Below are 21,702 nucleotides of genomic sequence, written 5' to 3'. Positions count from 1 at the left end.
GAACTAACTACATTTTTCTTTTAAAGCTGTCAGCATGGCTCACTAACGGGTCATGTCCACAGTTTCCATAGAGAGTAGCACAGGGTCATGGGCACCGGTCAGGAAAAGAGGAAGAAGATGGGCTCCTGCAGGGGCGGCACCCTGTCCCTAGGCCTGCTCCTCTCTGCCCTGGTAAGCAGCTCTGATGACAGCCACACCCCTCATTGTGTTGGCCATTGTCAGCAGTTTATCATGTGGCTCCTCCAGAGTAACTACCTGGCCTTTGGTGTTTGTGTTTAGACAAGGAGGCGGGAAGTTAAAGCTGCTCTTGGACCATTTTGTGGCTCTGTACAATTGAGCTAAGCCTTCTCAAGGGAGTGGTTGACATGGGACCACCCTTTTTTCACCGTTTGCTTCTGTGAACAAGGGGAGTTTCTTGTTTGAGGTCTCTCCCTCCAGTAACCTACTCTGCTCTTCTCTGAGCACGGGTTTCAGCCCCAGGTCAGAAGGCGAGGGCTCTATTGTAGCTCCAATAGATGGCTTGAAGTCCAAGGAGAAGGTGGTCTTTCTCCCAAAGCCACATGGCAAATCCATGTGGGTTGCTGGAGCCCATCATCGTGGTGAGAAAGATGGCCAGACCTTGGTTTCATCCTGCCTCATGGTGGAGGTGGGGTCAGCCCCATGGCCACCTGGTGGAGTAGGTCCTTCTCCCAAAGGAGGGGAAAGAATGCTAAGAAGACCCAGAGGATTCATTTCTACCTGTTCTTGATTCCTAGCCTCTTCAAGACTGCTCAGGGCTTTTTCTCCTCTACTCTTCCTCGTATGAAGGATCCCTGCGGGCTGACCCCTTTCTCATCTCTTCCATAACTTAATGGTCATGATCCACCCTAGTCTCTCAGCTGTTGGGTCCCGAGGTTCTGGTGCCTGACACTGAAGGTCAGGCATGGAGGTTTGGAGCTGGCTGTCTTTCCATTGCTCCTGGGCTCCAGGAGCCAGGAATCGTAGCCTCACCCACCTTCTTCCATCTGGCCGCCTCCCAGAGCTGACTCCCTGGATGAGTGAAGGCCTTCCTTCACATCCTTCCCTTTCCCGAGAGGCCTCCTGCTCAGCTTCTCCTTGCTAGGCTGTGGAATTTCCTCTTCAGTTTCCACTCTCTACTCCTAGGGCCAGTGGGATTTGTCTTCACTGTTCTTTGCTCACTTGTTCCAGTCCCCTAGGCCCAGATCTTGGTGGCATTATGGCCCAGGCTTCTCAGGTGCTTTAATTGGTGGTGGTGGGGTGCTAAGGATCGAACCCAGGGCCTCATGCATGCTAAGCCTGTGCTTCACCACTGAGCTCTACCCTCAGCCCCCACATAGTCTGTTTTAAGAAGCAAGTCTTTCCCTGTGTAAGTAAGGCTCAGACCAATGGAATAAACTCTCAGCTTGGGTCAAGAAGGGCCTGTGGGTGCTTCGCTCTGATACTTAGTCTGTGGTCCTGATGGAACCTTGTAGCTTCTTTTGGTTTCAGATCTGGGAATGAGAGTACCTGTCTCACAGGATGAACTGGAATTGTGTGTATAAATTGCCTGGCCCAGATTCCAGGGTCCAAAATGTGCTGTGGTCGTCCACTACTGAAGGAAACCCAACCCAATTTGGCTTAAAGAAAAAATGGGATGCCTGGCCACACTAACAGAGTGGAGGCCAATTGTGAGGAGAGCTGTCAGGAACCTGCAGGGTGTGCTTCCTTCTCAGGTAGGCTGTTCCTGAAGATGGCCACAGCCACCTCAGGCTGACATGTTAGCAGCTCAACACCTGAAGAAAAAGATGCCGGCTTCCTAGTGGTTCCAGGAAGCGTCCCATGGCTCATTCGCTTGGTTCTGGTCACATGTCCTTCCCTAAGCCAATCACTGTGGCTGCTGGAATAAAATGCTCTGATTGGTTAGGTCCAAGGTCATGCCCACTGCCTGAGGCATTGAGGGTAGTTCCACCCAAACCATAAGTACTGATGGACAGTGGGTAAATGGGGGGTTTCCCAAAGGAAAATTTGCTGCAAATATGCCTGAATGGACGCTGGGAAGAGGGGAGAGCAAGGGCCCACTGTACATGCTCGTGAGTGGTTCCTTCTAGAGTGGTGGTGCTCATAGCCTCGTGCTCCTCGCTCAAAGAAACTTTGCCAGTGGCATCCATCAAGGCCGACGTGTGCAGCGGGGCAAAGGTACCAGGGGACCTGGTAGCCCCTCTCCAGTCACAGCCTGGCACTGACTGTTGTTCTTCCTGTTTCTGGTTGAGACCTCGGCTGAGCTGCAGGAAGCCTTGAAAATCTCCCCTTGTCTGTCCTCTGCCCCATGTCTCTGAGAAGGCAGTTCCCTGGGGGTGTGTGGGGGGGTGCGGCTTAGCCCAAGTTTTACATCTACTTCCCCTGTTGCCCTCTGCAGGGACACAGCTTAGCCACCCCACAAAATCAAGCAGGGACATCTCCAATCTCTTTTTTGAAGTTGTCCAGTTAAAATTATAATATGGATTTGCATATTTTAGGAGTAACATAGGGAGTTTTTATATTTGTCTTATAGAAGTATTTAGGATTTTATTTTGCATCAGAAATTTACCTTACTGTATAAGCATTTTGTGGGGTTATTTTTCCACCTTCACATCAATCTGCTGAAGTAGGTATTATCATTAACCCTGTTTTACAAATGAGGAGAACTAAGGCACAGAAAGGTTAATTAGGCATCCCTAACAAGAAGCTGGTGGGTCCCCCACCAGCACATGGGTTCAGTGGCATTTCATGACTTTGGCCAAATTCTAGAAAGAAGCAGGAGATCCAAACCATATAATGATTTTTTTTTCTCCCCATACATCTTTAGTGTGTATCCTTTTCTCTAATGCAAGTTCAGATGAACAGGGAAAAGTCTAAATTTACAGCCCAAACTGAAAGTTCAGTGGCCACTGTGGCAGTTCCTTCTCCATGTAGTAACCCCATGCTGTCTGCCGGAAGGAGTAGGGGACAATGTAAGCAAGAAATGACAGCTTTCTCATGATTCTCCCTCCAAGAGATAACCGCTCTTGTCATTTTCCAACCCTCTTTTTTCCTATACACAGTAGAATCCATACTCAGTCTAGACATGGTATTTCCCAAGTTCCAATGTGGACTTGGATGACCCCTCCCCGAGAGCCTCTTGTTCTGAGACTGAGGAGGTTCATGTCCTTTGAGTGATTTGCCACACGGGGGGATAACCAGCTAAACCTCTGTGCCTCCCACCCGCATAACTGGCCCCCGCTGACTCCAAATGAAGCCACTCTTCTGGCAGATTGCATGTAAGGAATGTCCCAACTGGGCTGGGGAACAAAGGCCCCCTGATCCCCAGAGTCTCTTTGTCTGGCCTGGACCGTGGTGGCCACAGGAACCTGAAGTGTCTCAGGTCTGCTCTCTGATGACTCCTGAACTGCTCTCTCTGGGTTCCTAGGAGAGCAGTCTTCTCTGCACCCTCTCTACTTAGACCCTTGGGAAAGTTCTCCCCCAGGAGGTCCATCCAGGAGTGTGATCCCTTGTGCCCTTTCAACCCCAACCATGTTTCAGCAAGTATTTCCTGAGCACTGTCTAAGCATAGTGGGGGAAACCAAACCAGAGCTTTTAGTTTCATTGGGAACAAAGAACTTCCATTCCTGGGGCAAATAGAAAACAACCTGAATCACCGAGTAGCAGCCACACACTGTCAGGCTGTGTGGACAGGCTTCCGGGCGATGGGGCACGGTGCAGGTGTCCTGTGCAGGCCTGGAGTCTTTTCTGCCTCGCTGGGCTGGGATGTCTTCTGCTGTTACTGTGTAAATTTCCGAAGGGCCCTATCTGAGGGCTCTGGTTCCAGCTGGCTTCTTAGCCAGGGTTGGAATTCTGCTCTTGGGGAGGTTTGTTCCATTTGAGAGCTCAGCGGTGAGCAGGTCGAGTTGTTTTTCCAGTAGTGCAGGCCGCAGAAAAGCATCTGTCCCATCTCCTCGTTTCACATAGCTGATCTGGGAATGCAGAGGGCGGGCTGTTGTTGGAGAAAGTGTTTTAAGTGATGAGACTCAAAGATAGGTGAGAAAAAGCAGATCTTGCAAAAATGATGGCCAGATGACCCTTGAAGGCCAGGCGCGGCAGGGAGCAGGCCATGCGCCTTGCTAATAAATGAAGCGGAGCCCTTCCCCCCTTCACCGTTTCTCGGAGATAAAGAACAATTCCTGGAGCATTTATACTGGAGAAAGTTATTTACATTTCTGGCTCAGTCTCCTGGGGTCTGAGTCGGCTGATGGGGGAGTCTATGAATCTTTTGGGTGCTGGTCAGCAGAGCTAAGAGTTTCCACTTGCTTAAGCAGGACAAAGAACTGAGCTCAGCAACATGCAAACATGTGGATATCCTGGTCCTGGCTTTCTATACTCTCTTACCGTCCAGAAAGGAAAGGAAAACTATTTTCCAAGTGCATCGGACTTCACGAAACAGGCACAAACCTGGAAAGTTCTACATATAAATCAGATTTGAGTCCCAAAGATGCACTATGGGGAGTTTGAAGGAATGATATAAATATTTTTATCAAGTCCAAAGACTTCATAAAGCAATCCATGAAACCCATGTCTAGCTCAGTAGCCTTTTGCCTTGGTGCTACATTAGAATCACCTGGGAAGTCTTTAACTCCCTTGAAGTCCCAGGTCACACTCAGAGCAACGGGGGTTGGACCCAACCATGGAATTTGTTAAAGCTTCTCTGCACCCTTTTCACCTTTTGTGTGCATGTCCCTGAGTGGCCAGGTGCTAAGTGGACTTCACATAGACCATGGCCTTGAAAGTCAGCAGCGAGATGCTACCAGAGCACCACGACACACTGGTGTGGGGACTAGGGACCTATGGAGTTTCTGTTTAGGTGCCCAGTAGAGAAGCTGTGTGAACACGCCCTCCATCTGTGGAACGGGGTGATCTTAGCAAGGGAAAGGGATAGCCTTCTCGTCCATGTCATGCAGCTGGATCTCTACCTTAGAAGAAGTTGGTGGAGTCGGACTCCATGGGCTGTGGTTGCCATACCATGTAGTGGGGAAGCAGCTGCCTACAGAAGGGCACAAAGACACTTTTTTGGGTGATGGACATGTTCTTGATTGTGGTGTGGTAACTACCACAACTGAAACAGAGCCACCGAGTAAAAACAAGATTTTAAGGTCTGTAAATTATGTCCCAATAGAAAAAACATTTTTTGTTTAAAAAAAAAAATTCCAACACCAATAATAAATGAACAGAATGTAGTGTCTCCACATAATAAAATTTTATTTGCTGTAAGGAGGACTGAAGTATTGGTACATGCTACAACATGCATGAACCTTAACCAGAATGCTAAGTGAAAGAAGCCAGACACAAGTTCACACAGTGTATGATTCTATTTATATGACATTTCCAGAATAGACAAATCCATGGAGACAGAAAGCAGATTCGTGGTTACCAGGGGTTGGGGGAGGAGGGGGTGGGGAGTGACTGTTTAAAGGGTTTTGTTGTAGTAACAAAGGTTCTACCACTAGCTAGCAGTGATGGCTGCCTAGCATTGTGGATGTACTTAATGCTACAGAGCTGTAAAGGGATTAATTTGGTAGGTGTTACATGTGTTTTGCCACAAAAATAAATGATAATAAGGATAAAAAAAGTCCCACTTCCTACTATCATGCAGGTCACACAGGAGGTGCTTGGGAGAGGCTGACTCAGTTTGGGGCACGGTGGAAGACAGGGTGTCATTGTCTGTGGTCTCCCTTCTCGGATGGAGTGAAGGGGCTTGTTTCTTGAGAGTGTGAGGCTCCTCGGGTCAGGAGCAACAGTCCAGCCCTTCCTGGTCCTCTGCTGCATCCACTTGATGCTGCCGCTTCTCCCAGGAGCTTTCACAAGCCTTGTGACTGGCGGGTCCCCGCAGTGGGATTTTGGAGGTTAATGTGCCCAGCGGCTTGATCTTGGTCATGTTGGGGAAACGGGGAGGGGGCATGTGCCTTGCTCATAAGGATGGGTCTGCTCAGTTTGCTGTCAGGGAGGAAAATCCTGCTCGATCATGGGCCATCAGCAGACACAGCTGAAAAAATAAAAATGTGTGCACCAGGCAGCAGGGGAACCGTGAAGTGCAGCTTTCTCCGAGGGTTGGGAGGACGTTTACGGTTGGGAACCTAGTGACCAAAGAGGGAGACTGTCCCAAGATGAGGAAAGCCGGGGGAGGAGGTCATCTGGAGGCGGGGCTTCGCCAGGCCCAGGCAATGAATCGAGCAGTTGAACCGTCCAGCTCTGCGTGGGCCTTGGAAGCCCTGAACAAGAATCTTATTGATGATTTGTCAGACCCTGAGCAGACAACCCTGAACTTTAACAGAGCCAGGATGGAAAGCCTGCACAAGGGCCTACAGTTTCCAGAATGAACAACAGGCTTATTTTCCCCTCCCTCCACGGAGGACAGGGAAGAGACGAAATGAAAAGCGTGGGGGACAGTGGGGGAACAGGAGATGCGATGAGCACGTTCCGGAGCCTCAATGGAACAGCCACATTCCTCCGAGGGGTGGCCCACTCCCCTGAGCCCTGAGGGTTGAAAAATGTCACTGGGGTTGGCGCAAATTGGAGCCTTGCCCCTGTTGGTTGTTATTTCCAAGAGTCTGTAGCTGAACCCCGATGGGACACATCTGTGCAGGGAGATCACTGACAGCCTATGACAGACGGGCACCCTGTTAGATGCTGAAATCGACCAAGACTGACCTTGACCAGAAAGGACTACCATCTAGACTTGATAAGCCCTGAGATGACTGGGAGCAGTTGGCTTTGACAGAACAGAATATGGGGAGGCAGAGCTGGCCAGGGACCTGAGGGCTGCTGGTCACGGGCAGCTGCACAGAGAGGGACCCTGCGTAGACCTTGAAGAACCATGTGGATCCAAAGAGAAAGGGAAATGACTCCTCTGGTTCCTGGAATCTCACTCTGGTCACTTCTCCAGGGTCCCTTTAATCTGGGTGCTTACCTTTAATCTATAACAACTATCCTAGAAGAAAAGGAAAGTATGGGCACCGTCCTGACATAGAGCACCCTGGTACCATTTTCCCCACCCATCTTCCTTGCCCATCAGTTCCCTAACGGCAGCAACCATGGCTGCCAGGTTCACCGTGGCATCCCCAGGCCTGTGCCTCTGATGACTTTCTGCATCGCTCAGCCACCTGGGCATCTTCCCTTGTAGTCCCTACATCTCGCTGAATGATCACCACGTCCTGTTGGCTGTACCTGTCACATATTTCCTCCAAGCCCTCCTCTCTTTGTCTCCCCCACCCAACCCTGGCCTTGGGGTATATGGTGGACCAGGAAGCAGAGGCCATGACTCAGGCAGTCCTCTCCAGCTCCCTGGGAATGACTAAAGCCAGCACACTGCAGAGAGCAAGTCCTTTGAACTTGGACATACTTGGGTTTGAACCCCGGAGCTGCTATTCTCTGGGGATGTGACCAAGTTAGGTTGTAAGTCAGCCTTAGTAGCTCATACCACAGCTGTGCTCCTGCAGGGTGGTGGTGAGACCAGGAGACGGTGGGGGTACAGCTGATGGCATGGTGCCCAGCTGCCCTGATGAGGTCATAGCCTCATTATTTTCATCTGCACCAATGCGGTCATCTAGTTGGCCTCCCTGCCTCCCCTTCCAGCTGTCTTCAGAGTTTTTCCATCTCCAGCCGGCACTGCCCACGGCATTGTCCCAGGTCCTGCAGGATTCTGCTGCGACTCCTAAGGAATTCAGATAAAGCTGTCACCTTCTGCTCCACTACCCAATCCACCCTTCTGGCCTCAGAGCCCACCTTCTCCCCATTCAGTCCAGCCCCACCTGCCCTCATGCTTCCTGGGCCTTGATGGCAGAGCACTGCCACTTCCTGGTGAGCTCCCAGGCGTGCCTCAATGACCAACTTAGAAATTCCTCTCTCCGAGAACTTCAGAGTTTGCTTCTCCTTCCTCGGTGCATTCCTGGTCTTGCAGACACTCGTGAATTCATCTTATTCTCACCCTGTGTGTCCACAGGATGCCCTGTCCACAGATATGAGGCCTCCGGAAAGGTCGAGGATCTCTCTGGGTCACTTTTGTCTCTTAAGAGCCGGGCACATATTTCCTATCCTTTTGCTCACATGAAATGTAAACAAAGGCTGTTTTCCAGGAATTGGGCAGCTTTGGGGAAAAGCTGAGGATGTGGAAGTGATATGAGGCTTTCGCTTTTCATGCTTTTCCCTCCACTCAGTCAGTGCGAAGTAGCCACAGAGGCAGAGCCCAGAGAAGTTCACCGGGTCAGAGAACCATGGTGGAGACCCCACTGTCTTGCAGGGCCCTTTTGCTCTTCCTGGTCTGTTGGAGCGCAGTCCACAGCTCCAAGTCGTGTTCCTCGTATTCTTTCTTTGTTTTCCTTTTTAACGTCTTTAAACTCACTGCTAAAGCCTGTGGAGATCCTGCAGCCCACAGGAAACCCATGAATAGCTATTAAAAACAAAGCAAGACCCGACCTAAGGCCTCTCCATTTTATTATTTTTTTAAAAATCTTCTCTGGGGCCAGCTTAGGGGGACCCTGAATAAACTCTTGTTGACTTAATAGCAGTAGAGATTTGTTCACAGAAGTCAGACTTACAAAGCTGGGTGAGGGATCCTCCTGACTTTATTTCAGGAAAGAATCCTAACTTTGCCGTCATCTCTCTCCCTCTGTTCCCTTGTTTAATTCCGCTCTTCAGCTCTGTGCCACCTCTAGGACTCTCCGCTTTGGCTCAGTTGTCCAGACACAGCAGCACTATCAGCTTGGACCAGGGCAGGGCGACTGGCAGTGTGGCTCCTGGTCCTTGGGGAGCCGATGTGGTTATAGCAGGGCCTGGGCTGAGGCGGGGGCTCCAGCTGAGACGCACTGCTGGCTCAGATGGTGGAAACCCTTTCCCATGAAGATGACAGGAGCTGGGTACCTCCTCTTGCAATACCCATGGTGCCCAGTCTTCCCTGATACGTCTCTGTCTTCTTATGAAGGCCTGTGGCTCATCCTCCTTGGTCAAGCATTTGACCTTTCTGCCATGTTCTCTCATGTGCCCTATGCTGCCTGCCTCCTTCCCTCTGGCTATTTATAAATCTGCTCATTGTGGTTACAGGTCTGACCAGCAGTGTCAGGAAGACAGGGCAGGGGGTGAACAAAGTAGGGTGGACTTGCCTCAGTGGGCCTTTTTTCTCTCCAACATTGATTGGCTCCCAGAGTGAGACTGCTACAGGACTGTTCAGATGGAGAAGGAGCACCTGGTCTGGTTTGAAGCAGGGCCTGTGATGAAACAGGGCCACCAGAGCTTCCAGATGGTGACAAGTTGCTGGGGGCCTACTTTAGAATAGCTAGCCCATGTGGGAAGGTTAGGGGTTGGTTTCATTTAGGCCAATTAAGGGGAATGATTATTTGGGTTCTCAGTGTTGTTCCTGTCCTGTGAAACTAGAAATGTAAGCTGAGATCTTTTTCAAATCACCTTTCCTTTCTAATGTTCTCTCCCTAATGCAAGATCCTGGATTTTCAGGGGATTTCCTTTCAGTTCTAATCCAGGCCAGAAATTTATTTTTCTTGTACACTGCCATGGAGTGACTTTGGTACACAGTAAGTGAATGGGTTGGCTTTGCTTTCATTCATTCAATCTGTCAGTAAATATTTATTGGACATTATGCCAGACCCTGGAAATGTAAACTAGACACAGAGCTTGTCCTTGGAGCTTATAGTTCAATAGTGACATAGGAAGTTACATGATAGCACCATCAGAGCTGGGAGAGGGTATGTGTTTCTTGTTGCTGCTGTAACAAAACAAGCTTAGTGTCTCAAAGCAACATAAGATAATTAACTTTTAGTACTAAAGAAGAGATTTAAGCACCCACTGGCTCTGTTCCTTCTAGGGCCTTCCAGAGGGGCCAGTATCAAAGGGATCATCTGCCAAAGGAGCCCTCATTGTTTCAGAGGCCCAGAGAACGTATCCCAGGAGGAATGGTATCTAGACCAAGACCAGAGGGATGAGTAGGATCTGCCAGAGGAGGAGACCATGGCATGGGAATGCCAGAGGAGCACAGTGGCTGGGCTGCAAAGTGAGGTGATGAATGTGAGGCTGACACTGTAGAGTCTGGAGAAGGCCAGAAGGGCATCAGGGGAACAGAAGCAGCTTTTAATGGTGGGTATCTGTGATGCGATTTGTGCTTTAGAAAGCCATGTATAGCCAAACCAAGATCAGGCTTGGAGCCATAGGATTTCAGAGCTGGAAGGAACTTTGTGAAGTATTTATTAAAGGACCTGAGAGGCTTAAATAACAGTTTCAAAGTCTCCTAGAGAGAACCAAGATGAAAATGACCCTGATTATAACCACACCCGTGAGAGCAGAGCGCATGGCTGGCAGAACATCTGGAGGCTGTGTTTTGTTTTCCCACAGAACCTCGTGAGGGCTGATGTTTACAATGGAAGGTTTATACTCGGGGTGTTGGGCCAACCTGGCCACTGTTGCTCCTCCAGAAAATGGGAGACCTGTGACTTGGGCTGAGGTTAGCCATCTCCCAGTCAAGGGCCTGTTTCTCTCCCACTGTGACCCTAGAACTGAGAATGCCACCTCCTGGCTGGGCACCCTGAGTGCTACCAGGCCTCGCATCCAACCCTTCCTCCTGGGACCCAGAGGGGTGGTGGGTGGATGCTGCGGGATCCGGAAGTGTATCCGAGCTGGGCCTTGGGGGAGAAGGAGCCACTGAAAGATCTCTCCTGTTTTTGGTCTGTAGCCCTGGAGCAGCTCCTGGCAGAGCTGGACCTCTTCCTCAAGATTCTGGACCAGGAGAACCTGAGCAGCACTGCCGTGGTGAAGAAGAGCGGCCTGGCAGAGCTCCTCCGGCTTTACACCAAGAGCAGCAGTGAGTGGGGGCCCAGGGCAAGGAGAGGCCCCACGGAGACAGAAAGAGGGCTTGCTTGTCATCTCAGGCTGCCCTAGCCAGATGCCAAAGACAGGTGGCTTCACGACAGACATTTATTCTCACACTTCTGGAGGCCAAAAATCTGGGATCAAGGAGTCGGCAGGGCGGGCCCCTTCTGATTCCTGTCTCCTTGGCTTGCCAGTGAGCATCTTCTCTTCCAGTGCCCCTGCAAGATCCTCCCTCCGCATGGGTCTGTCCTAATCTCCTCTTCTTATAGGGACATCAGTCTTATTGAATTAGGGCCCAACCTTGTGACTTCATTCTAAGTTACCCCTTTATAGACCTGTGTTCAAATATAACCATCGTCTGAGGTCTTGAGGGCTAGGATTCAACCTATGGTTTAGTGTACAGGGGCACGATTCAGCCGTAACAATGGCTGCAGGGGTGACGTGACTTAAGTGGGAGCCCCTGAGATATCTGAGCACTCAGCCTGAGTGAAGTTTTCAACAAAATATATTTTTTAAATTTTTTAGTTGTCATTGGACACAATACCTTTGTCTATTTATTTATTTATTTTCGTGTGATGCTGAGGATCGAACCCAGAGCCTTGCGCGTGCTAGGCAAGCGCTCTACCGCTGAGCCACAACCTCAGCCCCTAAACAAAGTATTTTCAAAACCCTCTTCCTTACCGATTAAAAGTAGAGAAGAGGTAATGAACCCATTATAATAACACCCAAGACTGAACTGAGTGAGTGCCCTGCACACATATGAACTTGTTTCATTTTTAAGATGCCCCTCTGGGGTTGGTCTTGCTATTACAGAGAGGGAAACGGAGGCCCAAAGAGTTTAAATCACTTTTCCAGTATTATACAATCTAAAGGGAAAAGAGGAAAATGTCCTTAAGACTTTGTAACTCAAAGAATCTTAAATTTATCTTTTCCCATCTTCTTTATTGTGGTAGTCTACATATAATAAAGTGCGCTGATCTTAAGTACGCGAGTCCACAAATTTTGATAATGATCTGGACCTGTGTAACCACCACACAAAGCAAGACATAGAATATCTCTGTTATCCAGAAGGTTCTATCTTGTCCCATCTCAGTTAATTCCCTTTCCACCCCCACCCAAGGGAACCCTTGCTCTAATTTCTCTCGCCATAGAAGGGCATCCTGGAGCTTTGTACAAATGGAATCCTATGTGAGTCCCCGTCTGGCTTTGTCTATGCTGTTAGGCATGCCACTTATATGTTGTTTTATTGTTGCAGACTGTTTCATTCTGGGAACACACCACAATCTGCTTATCTATCTATTTGCTGATGGACATTTGAATTGCCCTCAGATTTCTGCTTTAAGGCTACTATGAAGGTTCTGTTCCAGTCTTCTTGAGGGACATTTGGTTTCATTTCTAGCAAACGAGGATTTTTTTTTTTAAAGAAAAACCTTGTGAAGCCATAAGGATTGAGTTGAATTGATGTCAGGTGTTGGACAATGGGAAGTGCTATGTGGGGACAGTAAGGGCATCTTCTCCATCTGCCTCTTGGTAGGAGCAGCTCAAGTCTGTGCCAGGGGAGGGAAGTCTCCACCTGCTCCAGGCTGGAAATGCTCCCTGCAGCCAACCTGAGTCTGCCAGGCAGCACTCAAAGGCTCCTTCACCCTTCTTTGTTCCCAGGGACATGTGTTTCTGTTCTTTGAGTGACAGAGACAGGTAGGGCTGATGCTTGTTGCTGGGTGCCCATCCGCTTCTCTCTTGGGGGAGCTCTGCTCAGGGGTGCTCTCCCGGAGCCCTGCCTTACCGTCACTGTTCCCCAGGCCACCCCGCAGTTCCCAGGCTCCTCCTGGCTTTGTAGCAGCGTCCGCCTGCACATCAAAGACGCGCTCCGTGAGAACGGCAGAGGGGAAATCTCAGAACAAAGCAGGAAAGCCAGTGAGGGCTGATTCACTCTGCAGCAGGATTCATCTGTGGAATCCTTTAAAGCACACTCCCCAGACCTTTCAAGATGTGCTCGGACTTGAGAACATCAATTAGAAAGACCGCCTCTGCCAGGAGTCGGAACACACCTCTTTATTATGGGTCTATCGCATAGTTCTTGGTGTGAACGCACTGGCAGTGCTTCCTGTATTGGGTCCCTTTTCGGTTTAACATGCTGCAGCTTGTGACGGTGGAAGGCTGCTGAGAACTGGTCAGGGTGGGCTCCCCAGTGCGTATCATCTGGAGTGACCCCAGATTGCTGATAAATGTGCCCGGCCATTCTGAGAGCTCTGCCATGGCTTATATTCTCAGAGGTGCTGCCCACTTGCTGGTAGTCACTGTCCAACAGAGAACTTCTCTTCTGGTCCTATTTATATCCCTTCAACTGCAGAGAAGGTAGAACAGCAGATGATATTGACTCTGCATTTACTGTGTCCTGGCCCAGCACTTAATGTCTTTAGTGATATAAACAATGTCATTTAATCCTCATCCCAAATCTGTGTGGGAGTCAATATCTCCATCTTGCCAACAAGGGAACAAGGGCTCAGAAAGTCACTTGCCCAGGGCCTCAGGGCTGTGAGTGGGGGAGCCAGGGCGGGCAGACCTGACCCTTGTATTCCCCACCTCCCCGGGCTCAGTGGCACCCCATTACCTGTTGTGCTGCCCAGGACCCAATCCTAAACACCTTCCACCCACCCTGAAGTTAAAGCATCCGTCTTCCTCAGGGCTGTCCAGGCCTGCCTCACTGTGTATCTACTAAAATCTTGGCTCATTCTGGGGGTCTTGCAGATGGGGGCTGGCTGGTCATTTCAAGATAGCCTGTGGTCCACATGGGCGGCACTGCTATTTGCATGTGCGCCACAGGGTGTGAGTGAGTGTATCAAGTGCTTTGAAGTGGAATTGTTCATTTGAGTTTCTGAGTTTTTATTTTCTTAGCAAAACACAAATTCTCTACCCTCTCCACTTTTTGTCTGGGCGATGAGGTCAAGGCACACATTGAGGTCTGTTTGTCATGGCCTTGGCCACCTATGCCTGTTTGTTCCTTTGTCAGTAAGAGCCATACTGTCAACCCCCTGCTCAGCAGCTCCTGAGTTTCAGTGGTTGTCCCCTCTGTTGAGCACTTCAAATGCCCTTGTCTACCCAAATGTCAAAAAGAGCATCATGTCCTTCCTCTCCCGACCCTAGTTCCATGAGAAAAACCTCCCTTTGCGGATAAGGACAGACCACCCCCCACCCCAAGAATGCCACACTTGCTCTAAGCTTTACTGGCTCATTTTCCCAACACCTCCTATGGCTGCCCTCACTTCTGTCTGCTATGTAACTCTTCAGTCAGGGTCTCCCTCCCACCAGATCAGTGGGTTCATGAACCTGGAGATGACATCTTTGTGGTTCTCTGCTGTATCCCCAGCTCCTGGCACATTGCTGATGCTCAACATGCTTCTAAAAAGCAAATGAGTGAATGTTAGAAGGTTCTCCAGACCAAGGCTGCTGCCTAGGACTGCTTAGGGCCAAGTTTACTGTATTTTTTTTTGCACAATTACAAAGATTTTGGGGAGCCTTCCATAACCAGCCTGGGTAGTCTAGATTAGTCAGCCTTTGGGAATCAAAACCATGTCAATCACAGGCCTGCAGAGTGCTCAGTGTGGGAGCATGCAGACTCCAGGGGTGGTGAGTTTTCTTTGTAATGTACGAATCATCTCAGGGAGAAAGCATCTGCTCAGAATCTAACAGTTAAACAGCCACAACAACGTCTTGCCTTTTATTTTTTTCACACAGAAGTGTGAACTTGGTCAATGATATAAAAAAAGAAATGAACATAAAACGATACTATTTATGGACTTCCAGTTCCTTTTTCTGATTTTTATCAATGTCATCTGAGTATTTTTATATAGTTGTGGTTTGCCTCTGTTTCTGCTTTACATTATTTTTATATTTAGAATTGCTAGATGTACACATTTCCATGTGTCAGCAGTTCACATACTTTTTCTTTCTTTCTTTCTTTTTTTTTTTTTGCTACTCTGAAACTTGATAGTTTAGCTCTTGAGTCATGACCGTCTTTGCAAATAACAGAACAAACTTGTTATTTTTTAAGGGGCAGAGTGTCCATGGAATGTTCAACTAGCCCAATTTTGGTGGACACTTAACTCGTATTTTCTGAAAGCATTTCTCATACAATATTGCAATGAGCATCCTCAAAATTTTATTCATGTGCTGGAGTTCATCTGTAGGATAAATTTTTGGCAGTGGAAATGCTGGGACAAAGAATATGAACATGTGGACTGGGGTTGTAGCTCAGTGGTAGAGAGCTTGCCTAGCACATGCAAGGCCCTTGGGTTCGATCCTCAGCACCGCATAAAAATAGATAAATAAAATAAAGGTATTGTGTCCAACTACAACTAAAAAATAAAATAAAAGAATACGAACATGTAAAATATCCTCCAAAATCACCTTAAAAACTATTATGTCGGGCTGGGGATATGGCTCAAGCGGTAGTGTGCTCACCTGGCATGCGTGGGGCGCTGGGTTCGATCTTCAGCACCACATAAAATAAAAATAAAGATGTTGTGTCCACCGAAAACTGAAAAATAAATATTAAAAAATTCTCTCTCTCTCTCTCTTAAAAAGATATTATGTCAATTAACACACTCTCCACTAATTCATTTATTTTTCAAAGGTGCCCAGCTATTCTATAGGCTGATGCACTGTGGTTTATTTTACCATTTTCCTATTGTTGAGCCTTTGTGTGATTTGCCATGTTTTAGGCTGTCATTTGTAATATTGGTCAGCCCTAAGCCTAGCTTACTTTTTCAGATCCTCTAATATTTGACTTTTTATGTGCTTGAAAAAGTCACAGTTAAATAGAAACATCATGATTATTTTTCACACTATAAAGAAACTGAGGTGTAAGGGATAGGTGTAATTGCCCAGAAATATGCTGTTAAAAGCAGAGAATGCTGCCTCCTGCCCCCGCTGCTGAGCACTTGTCCCCTGAGCTGTGCTCTGCAGAAGGTGCCCCTGGCTCCTCTGTATCTCAGCTGGTGGAAGAGCACAGTTACACCTCACAGCTTCCTCCCATAAACGCCTGCCATTCTTGACACAGGGTGACGCCACCGAATTGTCCTGGCAGGGCTGGGCACTGAGGTGTCAGTCCTGTGGGCTGACCACCCTTCCAGCCTCTTCCTGCATCTCTTGGTTCTCCGTGCTGTTTTGTAGGCCTTTGGCTGGAGTCTAGAAGGTTTGTGGCCGGGGAACAGACCAACCCTCAACTGCCTCCTTCGCCAGGGGTTTGAATTGGGTCTCTTGGCTCAGGATCACTCTCAAACCACTGGAATTTATCAGCCACAAGTTTCTAGGAAATGCAAATTGAGGGCTTCAAAAGAACTTCAGGAGGGTTTAGAAGAGGAAAGGTGTTAGGATGAACCCTTCCACTGAATCTGAAGAACATACCTGGGATTAGAAATTGAGCAGCTGGACAGAGGCTAGCTCTCCTCCCCCAGAGGCACTGCAAGGTGACACGCCTGCACACAGGCATTCTAAAGGAGGGGATGGGTTGTGCCACTGCACCAGTGGCACCGTCTTTGGGGTAGATGGGGTGGCTGGTGGCTTCCCCATTCTCCTTACCAGTCTTCTCACCCTGTCACTTAGAACTCATGACTTGGCTCTCAGCATCCCACCCACCCACTAGGAGCCAAATGCACCCACTTAGGGGTCTAGGAGACAAAGAAACTTCCTGGTCCTTAGAGTGACCTATCTAATCTAGTCATCTCTCTAATAAATTCATACAAGTAATTCAGATTAGGATGAGAATGATAGGAAATATTTTAAATGTAAATGTAAATGAAATGGTAGGAAACCTAGAGACGACAGGTCCTGGCGGAACATGCGGAAGATCTTTGAGGTATGAGTGTCTTCGACGTCCGATTGTCATTCCCAAAGCTGTCCTTCCTGTCCTGCCCTTCCCCTCATCCCCTACCACCCCAGGCAAGTAAATTACCCGTCAGCAGTTTGCAGTTTCTTGTTTGGAAACCTCTCAGCTCTCTATGATGGATCTGAACCAACTTAAAGTGCTGAGTGCTTTTACTGGAACCCAAGCAGAGGAAAGCATCTTGGGGGTACTGTTTTTCTCTGGAAGTCACACGTGAAGTCACACAAAGTCTTTATTCTCCTCCTGCAGGTTCTGATGAGGAGTACATTTACATGAACAAAGTGACAGTCAACAGGCAGAATGCTGAGCCTCAGGACAAAGGTACAGGGCTGGACTGGGACGGCTGGCTCACAGGAGATGGAGGGAAGTACAAGGCTCAGCTCCCTCGCTCCCCCTTCCTTCCAGCCAGCATGCAGACAGGCCTGGAGGAGTTATTTTTGGAAGACGCATTTTGGTTGGTGGTATTTTGGGTTGATGTATTTTCGGTGTTTCAGCGGGCCGCCACCTTCTTGCCCATTGAGGAAGGAATCTGTCCCTGCAATCTCCTTTTCCTAGCATCATCCCAAGAACAGGAAGTCATAATTCAGATGTGCTGGGAGCACAGCTGTGTGTGGTGCTGATCCCACGATTCCAGCTTTGTGTCTTTTGATAGGGGAGGAGGGAGGAGAAATGCCATGAGCAACTATTTTCATATTCAAAGAAGATGCACCCAGGGGTCTCGTGAGCGGAACATTTTCTCTTTTACTGGAAGGACATGTGGCATCTGGTCCTTGTCCTCTAGATCTTCTGCTCACTGCTATTTCCCTTTCAATCTCCCGTCTGATGGGACCCCAGGGAGCCCAGAGGTTTGCCCAGCTTCCCAGTGGCAAAGGAGGAGGCATAAGAAGCTCTGCCTCCCAACTCCCAAGCCTGCCACTCAGATGGAAGGTTTAGAGAGCGGTGGGAACATGGCTTCAGAGCACTGAGCCCTGGAAGGCTTGGAGACGGCAGCCACCTGAGCTCCAAGGTCAGAACTGCGCGAGCTGTCTGGCTGGAGCTGGCTGGATGGGCCAGAACGGCGGGCCCAGAAGGGCCTTCCAACTCCCTTGCAAGGGCCCAGAGGGGTAATGGCCTAACTGCCTTGTGTGGCAGCCCCTCCTTCTTCCCCTACCTCCAAGCTGGGGACTGCAGACCTATTGATGCCACTCCCACTCTGCCCAGGGTCATTCACCTTTGGGGTCAACCGTGGGAGGAGATGGCCATAATCACAGGGTCGGTGCTAGGAGCGGCTCCATATAGTGCCTGCCAGGCAGTGCTCTGGTTGCTGCAGCTCTGTGGCTGGGCCATTTTTGACCTGGGGTAGGTGGGTGGGGGCCGCAGAGCCTGCCAGAAACCCCAAGATGGTTCCTTCTGAGGAATCTGCCCATGACCGGGCACTGGTGCACCCTATTCTTGGAGGTGAAACAACTTTGGCTTCAGGGCAGCCTGCCTGGGTAATTATCACCTGTTCAAATAGAAGGCATGTGACGGGCAGGAGGAGCGACCAGACATTCCTGGGTAATGAGACCCAGCCATGAGGCCGGGCATACCTCACCAACGCCTCTCTTGCTCCCTACAGTGCCTGAGGAGCAGGGCCCACTGAGCAATGGGGGACCTGGCCAGCACACCTTGGCCCCTCAGAAGAGCCTTCCAGACCTCCCGCCACCCAAGACAGTAAGTGTTCATCCAGGGTCCCCCGTTTTCCTGACTCAGGCCCCGGGAATTGCTACTTGTCCTCAGAAGTGTTGTACCAAGTTTCTGGCATTTTCTGAGCATTCTCTGTGTGTAGAGCATGAGGCAAAGGAGACTGAGCCGAGGAAGCTCCACGGGTGACTTGTCGTTGGCCCAGGGCCACCGTATTCCCCATGCTAAAGGTGATGGGAAAGGGGAGATTCTATCAAGTGTCCCCGTGTGTCTAACACCATGCCGGTCCCTTTCCCCAGAGTCACATGAGAGGGTCCACGTACAGCTGTGGTGTCCAGCTCAGGCCACTGTGACCTTTTGAAACTGTCAATCTTACCACTGTTCATTTCCTGCTTGAAACCTCCCCAGGGTTCTCATTAACTTAGAGAAAGACGTTCCTTGACGTTGCTCCGGGCCTGCACGTCCAGCCAGCTCCCTCTCCACTGGCCTCACTCCTGCCCCTGGGTTCTACCACTGCTGTGGGACCTGCTGTAGGGACTCTCCTTCCTCTGCCACTGGGTCTTCTGTGACTGTCGCTGCCTTATCTCCCAGATGTTCCTAGCCGAGCTGCATGGGGCATCCCACTCCTGCTCTGCCTGTTAGTACCACCCCTTGGCCCCTCCATGGGACCTGCCACTCTTGACAAGATCCTCTTCTTATTTGTCTCCTCCCCAGGACAGGAACTGTGTCTCCCACTTACTACTTCATGTCCAGTGGGGCACACAGTAGGCCACACACACATAGTCGTTTATTGGGTGAGTGGGTAGGTGGATGGAGGGGTGAGTTGGATTATGGAACTCTGAAGACATGGGTTCAGGTGCCAGGGCTTCGAGGCACTAGCCCTTGCACCCGGAGAAGGTTGTTTAAGGTCTGTAGCTCTGTGCCTCCTGATGTTAAGTGACGTTGGTGCGCGTCTCACTCTTGGTGGTGGTCACTGGGCTGAGGGTGTAGGCCACGCAGCGCTGTGTGGCATTCTTCTGGCCTTCAGTGAGGTGGGTGGCGGCATCCTTGTTTTGTGGGTGAGGAGCCTAACATCTCACAGTAGCAGCATCAGGATTCAAACCCGGGCATTTGCCCCACGGAGCGTGGTTGGGCTGGTTTCTTAGAGAAGGTAGAGGGCCACAGCTGGGGGGATTTCTGCAGGAGGCAGGGGGCCTTGGGGCCCACCTCAGCAGGAAACTGAATCCATGGTCCATCTGAGCTCCAGCCAAATGACCCATTGCTGATCTTCAAGCTCATGTCACCATTGAAGGGCTCCTAACCCCAGAATGGCTCTGGACGCCCCCTGCCCTCATGCTTTGCTGAGGCAGCAGGCTCCTCCAACTGGAGCGTGACTCTGCCACACAGACACAGGGCCCTTCTGCAGTGCCTGGGACCGTTCCCCATGGCCTGGGGGCCCTCAGGCTGGGGACGGCAGGTGGGACTCTCTGTCTTGGGCTAGGTGAGCCTTGATGGACTGCTCTTAGTCTTTGGGTGTCCCCATGGTGCTGACGTCACCAGGGACTGCCCCACCCTGAGCTCTACCCACTTCCTGAGCACAGGCACCATGCCCCCCACCCATCCAGGGCTGGCTGTTCTCATTGTGGTGCTCCATGTGAAGGAAGAAGCTTAGCGGGCCCCGTGGTGGGGGGATTCGAATCTGGTCTGTTGCCACTTCTGTGTGGCAGAGTCAGCGTGGCTTCCCTCATCTGGCCCCCCGTGCTCTGGGGAGAAGCACCTCCCTTCTGCTCTCTCACCCACTTGCCGAGGGCTTTGACCAGTGAGAGAAGCTGTGGTTCTCTGTCTGATAGAAGGCTTTCTGGTGTGTCCCAGGCTCGCACTCTCGCTGGGTGGTAGGCTGGAGAGGGAGTGGCTCAGGGCCAGGGCCACACTTTCCTGTCCTGAATCCAGCATCTGATTGGGCCCCGGGCACCTTGGACATCTGCCAAGTGGAAGTGCCCCATCCACACGCCATGGGCCACAGGGTACGCACCTGGTGGGTGGGGGTGGGGGTGTTCACCTGCAGGCTCCCTGGGGCTGAGGGCCAGGCCTTCTAGAAATCTGTGGTTTGAAATCCCCAGCACCACCCCTGAGCTACATCCCCAGCCCTTTTTATTGTTTGAGACAGGGTCTCACTCAATTGCCCAGGCTGGCTTCAAACTTGTGACCCTCCTACCTCAGCTTCCTGAGTCACTGTGACAACAGGCCTGTGTCCCTGGGCCCAATTGACATATGTGTTTTACAAATGGGACCAGCATACAGGTTTGAACCAATTGGTCCTGGTGAGGGTGGCAGCCCTGGGCGCTGGCACGGTTTTTACTACTCTGTTGGAGTCTCATGTACCAACTGTGTGGCATAAAGGGCTGTGAATGAGGTAAGGGGCAGGGAGGCAAGTGGCCCCCTCCAGGAGACTTCCTGTGGCATCTTTGTCTGGGGACTGCTTGACCAGAGAGGCTTACGGCCATCTGGGAGAAACCTGGTGCCAGAGGTGGTCTCCCAGCCTCCCATGAGGACTTCCTGTGCCAGATGGGCCAGGCGTGTGGACAGCAGCCCTTATCCAGATCCCTCCTCGTTCTGTCCTAGGCACCCACCGCCCCCCTCAGGGGTTCCAGGCGTGGTGTGTGGAAGGGTAGCATGGAGCTGGGATTCTCCCCTCCTGGCCCACACGAGTGTGCACGCGTCTGAGCTCCCTCGGGCCTCTTCCGTCAAGCCTGGCCAAAGCAGCTGTAGGTCGAAGTCCAAGGGCTGCAGAGGAGTGGGGTGAGGAGCCGCCAGAGAGAGGATGAGAACCAGAGCCGTAGTTGCCTCATCAGAGGGACGTGGCAGCTCCACCCCAAGGCCTGAGCTTGGAGTGACCCTGTGACCTGCCCTCTTCAGGAGACCCTTCCTTCCTAACCTGACCCTGCAGCATCTGGGTGCCCCTGGGCTCATCCACCTGAGTGCTGGGCTCCTCACCACTGCCACCCATGGGTGCTACAGAGAGATCAGATGTCTGCCTGGAGTCCTCAGTGCCACTGGCCAGGCCAGGATTGTGGCCTGTCCCAGGCTCAGGACTTGTTACCCATAAGCTGGGACTTTCTCCACAATGGTGTGGGCCCTCACTCCAACCCCCCCCCCCGGTGGAGAGCGGGCCTTCCCAACAACAGAAGGGCAGCCAGAGGTCTGGAGCAACCTCGTGGGTGTGGACAGTGACTCAGGCAGCTGTGGCCTCCCCGGGCTGCTGGCTGCGCAGCCAGGTGCTGTGGTCACTGCAGGAGAAGCAGATGTTGCTGGCCACTGTT

General features: G+C 50.7%; 1 protein-coding gene across 1 annotated transcript in view; it reads left to right on the top strand.

The window, feature by feature from the left end:
* The window catches only part of Afap1l2 (actin filament associated protein 1 like 2), a 90,060-nt gene that overhangs the window by 43,609 nt on the left and 24,749 nt on the right, over nt 1-21,702 (top strand). Inside the window, exons 2-4 of the mRNA XM_026389169.2 lie at nt 10,721-10,849; nt 16,991-17,062; nt 18,339-18,433. Coding sequence (XP_026244954.2) covers nt 10,721-10,849; nt 16,991-17,062; nt 18,339-18,433 — 296 coding nt within the window. The remainder of the gene's footprint in view (nt 1-10,720; nt 10,850-16,990; nt 17,063-18,338; nt 18,434-21,702) is intronic.

The sequence above is a fragment of the Urocitellus parryii genome, chromosome 5 (genome assembly GCF_045843805.1).
Source record: "Urocitellus parryii isolate mUroPar1 chromosome 5, mUroPar1.hap1, whole genome shotgun sequence".
In the NCBI taxonomy this organism is placed as follows: domain Eukaryota; kingdom Metazoa; phylum Chordata; class Mammalia; order Rodentia; family Sciuridae; genus Urocitellus; species Urocitellus parryii.
Note: the sequence above shows the minus strand (reverse complement) of the source record. Positions and strands in the feature narration are given on the sequence as shown.